The sequence below is a fragment of the Megalobrama amblycephala genome, linkage group LG17, assembly GCF_018812025.1.
Source record: "Megalobrama amblycephala isolate DHTTF-2021 linkage group LG17, ASM1881202v1, whole genome shotgun sequence".
In the NCBI taxonomy this organism is placed as follows: domain Eukaryota; kingdom Metazoa; phylum Chordata; class Actinopteri; order Cypriniformes; family Xenocyprididae; genus Megalobrama; species Megalobrama amblycephala.
The window spans coordinates 13,088,814-13,094,648 of record NC_063060.1 but is presented as its reverse complement, the minus strand read 5'-3'; the positions used below and the strand labels follow the sequence as shown (position 1 = coordinate 13,094,648).

The 5,835-nt window shown below is 45.4% G+C and overlaps 1 protein-coding gene across 1 annotated transcript; it reads right to left on the bottom strand.

The window, feature by feature from the left end:
- Positions 1-3,267: 3,267 nt before the first annotated feature.
- Positions 3,268-5,835, bottom strand: LOC125250967 (zinc finger BED domain-containing protein 4-like). The gene is made up of 3 exons (XM_048163816.1): positions 5,389-5,835; positions 4,120-5,246; positions 3,268-3,587 (listed from the first exon to the last, which is right to left on the bottom strand). Exons 1-3 carry the CDS (start codon positions 5,833-5,835, stop codon positions 3,434-3,436), a joined length of 1,728 nt encoding a protein of 575 aa, XP_048019773.1. The 3' UTR covers positions 3,268-3,433.

Sequence of the window (5,835 nt, the reverse complement as noted above, 5' to 3'; positions counted from 1 at the left end):
TTCTGGCCAAAGAATACTCGATCTTGAACTTTTTACATATACTTACTGACACCTTCTGATGTTACATCCAGTATCCCATGAAATACGTTCTGAGGAAACTATTTTGCAAATCGCAATTACGTTACATGCCAACATATAAGCAGTGCTATTACGTTGGTCCTTAACCTAATATAAGCAGTGCTATTACGTTGGTCCTTAACCTAATAAAGCCAATTTATTGCAGTGCTATTACGTTTGTCCTGAACATAATACATCCAAAGCAGGTTTCTTTTCACACGTAGCAGCTAATGCTGTTCATTTTGTTTTAATTATTTACTCCCTTTTTCCTGATCGGGCAACAAAATATTATTTTTGCCAGGGGGAGTCAAATGGCGGCACCCAGATAATTTTTATCTGGCCCTCCAACTGGTTTTTGATGTTTAAAACCGCTCGCAATCTGATATCAAAGTCCCCGCAAAGGTTTAGCGTTTTCAGCGGTGAGTTTAACGTTGTTGCAAAGATTTTTCTGATCTCGCCAGAATAATGTGAAACTGCTACGTTTTGGTTGCTATGAACAATATTTTATTTTCTGCATCAAAATAAGGTTTGATTACATTTTAAGCAAAAAATATTATTTATTTTCATAATATTCATTCAGTGAATGTACATAATCACTCGCTTGTACATAATCAACCCGTTCTCACTCCTGACCGTTCCCTTTCGTGGGAACTATCGACGCTACGTCGGATGACGTGATGGGAACCTTCTGTCTTTTGTGTTCGTGAAGCACCTCTGTATCCAACCAATGAAAAGACGTGACGTCAGAGGCGGGTGACGTCACGGATCAGGAAGCTATAAAGCACACCTGAACACAAAGCACGCCAGCTTCTGTTGTCCTCAGCAAGCGCTCTCTGTATCTTGTCTGTCTTATTTATTGTTGTCTGTCTGATATATATATATATATTCACACAGTGATCTCTTCGTCCGAGGACAAGAGTTTCAAGCACAAAAATAAGACAAAAAGCATTATGGCGGAAAAGCAGCAACAGTTTAAAAAGTGTACTCCTCCTTGTCCACGCTACATAGTGACAGGAGATTCACACGACATGTGTGTGAAATGCCTGGGGGTTGAGCATGCACAGGCGGCTCTCGAGGGAGCCGTCTGTGTACACTGCGATCGGCTCACCCTCAGAGTGCTGCGATCTCGCCGGGCGCTCTTTGAGGAGGGCGCCGAGGCGAGTGTTCCCCGCGGGTCTGGTCCCGCTGCTGCCGAGGCACAGCGAAGGCTGCACTCGTGGGGTTCACAGATGGATCTAGCAGAGGGGGAAGAGACGGGCGCTGCCCTATCGCTTCCCTTACCTGCTAGACCCAGTGTCTCTCCTTTGGTGGCGGTTTCTTCCCCCCGAAGAGAGGCACCGATGCTTAACATATCTTCCTCCGAGGAGGTTGATGTGGAGAGCGTCGATGAGGAACCGCCATCCTCATCCCCTGCTTATGAGGAGCTATTAGAGGTAGTGACCAGGGCAGTAGAAAAGTTAAAAATCGACTGGCCCGCGGAGAAAGCTGAAAATAAACCAAAAAGTAAGCTTGATGAAAGGTTTCTTCCCGCGCGGTCACTACCTCAGCGCCGGGGTCTGCCGTTTTTTCCCGACCTCCACACCGAGGTGTCGAGGTCGTGGAAGCGGCCAGTACAATACAGACTATACAGCCCGCAGACATCACTATATAGCAATATAGTTGGGCTGAAACGTCACGGCTATGGGGCGATGCCTCGGGTCGAGGAGACGCTCGCGAGCCATCTCTCACCCGAGTCCACATCGTCCCTTAAGACCCCGACGCTGCCCACCAAGCCCCTAAAGACAACTTCCAGCTTGGTGGGCAAGGCTTATTCGGCGGCAGGTCAGGCGGCGGCATGCCTTCACACTATGTCTATCTTACAGGCATACCAAGCCGACCTGCTGGGGGAAATTGATGACACTGGGGAAGCGTCCTTTGAGGCTATTCATGAGCTCAGAAAGGCAACAGATTTAGCTCTCCGGGCCACCAAGGAGACGGCCAAATCCATCGGCCGCTCTATGGCAGCCCTGGTGGCCACGGAGAGGCATCTCTGGCTCAACCTCTCAGACATCAAGGAGAGAGATAAAAATGTTCTCATGGACGCGCCGCTGTCTCCTGATGGCCTGTTCGGCGACGCAGTGTCAACTGTCGTCGACAGGTTTCAGGAGACACGAAAGCAGACAGCGGCATTCTCTAAAATTATTCCCCGCCGCTCTCATCCCCCCGAGGCTGCTGGGCGGGAGCAGCCTCGGCCGACAGCCAGCTCCTCAGCACACAGGGTGCAACAAAAAGCCAGTGTCGCCTCCCGTGCTCCCCCACAAAGATCTGGGGGGCCGGTGCGGGCGGCACAGGCGAAGCCTTCCGGAGGTAGGACGGATCTGAGGACCGTCATTATCTCCCGAAAGGCTTCAAAGAAGAGGTCCTGACCTTTATAGTGCAGGATCTCTCGAGGGCAGCCCCCTCCGGGGGGATTCGGATATCGGGTCCCTCCCGGTGCCCTCAGGGGACCGTCCTGTCAACCCTGCCACCCAGCGTGCGTCAGGGCACAGCGGTCTCTGCCGATCCTCCGAGGAGGGTCGGCCAGCACGTGATTCGCCTGTCTGCCGGTGTGCCGCATCAGATGGACGAGCCAAGTGCTCAAAAAACACCAGAGACCAGTCTCGAGAGACTGGTTCCCTTAGTAGAATATTTGGAAGAGTGGAAAAATCTCCCGAATGTTTCGAAGTGGGTGCTGCTCATGGTAGAACAGGGCTACAGAATTCAGTTCGGTTCACGACCGCCCAAGTTCAATGGGGTGCTTCCTACGGTTGTAACCCCAGAGCAGTCTCTGGTAATGGAGCAAGAAGTAACGACGCTTTTGCAAAAAGGGGCTATAGAAAGTAGGGATGCACCGAAATGAAATTCTTGGCCGAAGCCGAAGCCGAATAATAATGAAATGCTTGGCCGAAGGCCGAAGGCCGAATACCGAACGCGGTGTTTCGCATTTTTTCCATTTATTTTGCCAATTTTTTCACCATTACAATAATTAAATAGTAAAAATTTGCTTTTTACTATTTTGTGTTGCTTTTCAGATAAATAAATCAAATAACAAAAATACAATTTCAAAATATTTATTTAACACTGAACATTTTTGAACATTCCAGCAAATATTATACAAACAAAGCACAATATAACTTAAAATAAATAAATTAGTAAAAAAAAAAAAAAAAAAAAAAAAAAAAAAATTTGGCTATCTTTGAAGCCCCCCTTCTTGAATAGCCTATGTTAGGCCTATAACTGACTGCTGAAAGAATGTAACTCTGTATGTCTACAACAACAAATGTGCATTGAATAGTGCAAAAAATGTGGATGAACCCACAACAAATGAATAACTGTCCTAGACATAAGCCTACTTAGCCTACTTCTTCAGGAAAAGTGGCAGGTTCTTCTTTATGAAAAGTAGCTTCTCTGCTTTCTCACATGAAAGTCGGTTCCTCTTCTCATCGATGACATGAGATGCAGCACTAAACAGTCTCTCACTGTCGGTGCTTGTGCATGGAGCAGACAAGTACCTGCAGAATAGTTGAAAATTTTATTGCAGTTTTCTGACAGTTGCTCATTTCAAAATGAACAATGTCTTCAAGATAATGAAATGGTTGAAACCCAGTGTAGGCCTACTATTTTACTACACTGAAAATAGTTAAATTTTCACAAAATACTTAATATGAAATATAGGTAGTAACACTTTACAATGTTTGTTAACATTATTGCATTAACTAACAATGAGCAATACATTTGTTATGGTATTTATTAATCTTCGTTAATGTAAGATAATAAAAAATATTTAGTTCATGTTAGTATAAGTGCATTAACAATTTTAACAAATAGGCCTACCACTTTTGATACTTTTTAATTCAAAAATTACAAATGTGATACTTAATTTTAATACTGTATTAGTAAATGTTAACATTAAGATTAATAAATGCTTTTAATAAGGGTTTTTCATTGTTAGTTAATGTTAAAAATAGAAACTACTTATAAAGTGTTACCATAATCCAAAATATAAATAAAATCTTAAATTAATTTAGCATACAAGTAGCCTACCTGCGTGCCATCTGCGCCAGGTCGGGAAAGTGGCCTTGATTGGTCCTCCAAAATTCGAGAGGGTTATTGCTCCTGGGGATGGGGACTTCTGAGAGATACCCATCTAACTGTTGAGCGGTCGAGCTTGTCCTCTGTCTTGCAAATGGGTTATTCTCTTGGAGGATCTCATCGAACATGTCAGACAGCGAGACTGTGCGCGGCTCATCTGTAGTACGAGCCCGTTTACTCTCTGCGCTGTTTTCATCTCCTGCGCTGTGCATCACCTGACCGTCTCCATCACCTAGCGGCTTTCCCAAATCCAACTCGGCCTGGATCATTTCTCGTGTGCGCATCTTTTTCCCCACATCCAAGTAATGATCTTTATATCTTGGATCAAGCACAGTCGCGATGCAGTACAGGGGTTCTGAGTCCGCCTGACTAAATCGTGTGCTGACAGCTTCTAAGAGCGCACTTTTAGCTGTTTTCACTCCGTGGTCTGTTTCAGCCTCTTTGTTTAAAAGACGCTTTAGTGCTGCAAGTAAGGGTATGACGTCTGCCACAGATGCATCAGATGAGCTTATCTCTTTTGTTATCTGCTCAAAGGGGGCGAGAAGAGAGAGAACGTTCTCGATTAACACCCACTGGTATGCGGTGAATGTCGCGGGCAGGTCATGATCTGCTATGTATGTAGCCAAGACTCGCTTTTGCGCAAAAAGGCTTTCCAGCATATAATATGTACTGTTCCACCTTGTGCTCACATCTTGTTGGAAACGTTTTTGCGGCATTCCGAACTGTTCTTGGATAGATTGTAGGCGCGCATAGGCAAGCGGTGAATGTTTAAAATGGCCAACAATTTTCCTGCCTATCGCTATCACATCTGCTATACTGCGCTGACTCAACAATCCCTCGTTGACCGCCAGTTGAATTGTGTGTGCCATACACCGTATGCCTTTCAGATTGCTATCTTCCATGGCTTTAGCCATATTTCTTGCGTTGTCACTGACTACCGCATGCACTTTAGATCGGTCGATACGCCAAGTGTCAAACATGTTGGCGAACGCCTCAGATATGGCTACAGCTGTATGGGACCCTCTAAACTCTTGTGAGTGAAGCACAATCTTTTGTAGCTTGAAATCTTTGTCGATCCACTGCGCCGTTAATACTCAGCATACTAGTGGGGCTCACATCCGAGCTCCAAATATCAGTCGTGAAGCTGAGGGCTGGAATATCTGTAGCCAAAAGCTCATGGACGTTAGTTGAAACGACGTTATACATCTCAGGTAAGCACACGTCTGAGAAATGCCGTCTACTAGGGATGGTGTAACGGGGCTCAATATGGTCTATAAGCCTGCGAAATCCAACATCCTCTACAACAGAGAATGGTTGATCATCCAATGCGATGAATTCCATTATCCTTTTAGTAATACCTTTAGCTTTGGCACTGTCATTGGCAAACTTTTTTGCCTTTTCTAAGAAGTCAGCCACAGATGGAGTGGGTGTCCTAGGACTGGGAGCTACTTTTCTTTTCGCTGCTGCTGTTGCCGTTGCCGCCGCCGTGTCTTTCTCGTACTCTGCATGATGTTCAGGGTGTCTTGATTTTAAGTGATAAATTAAACTTGAAGTGCTGTACGTTTTTGCAGATGCACCCCCTCTGGATAATTCAGCAGAACAATGTCTGCAAACGGCCGTTTTTGCCTCTTTCTCTGACACTTTAAAGTGCTTCCACACTGCTGACAT

Bases quoted from the DNA above. Each gene is read 5' to 3' on its own strand.
- LOC125250967 (XM_048163816.1), bottom strand. From the start codon at position 5,835: ATGTCAGCAGTGTGGAAGCACTTTAAAGTGTCAGAGAAAGAGGCAAAA. The intron at 5,247-5,388 runs GTGTGCTTACCT...TTAACGGCGCAG, and splicing joins GTAGACGGCATTTCTCAGAC to TGGATCGACAAAGATTTCAA. The intron at 3,588-4,119 runs GTAGGCTACTTG...ACTATTCTGCAG, and splicing joins CTGGCGCAGATGGCACGCAG to GTACTTGTCTGCTCCATGCA.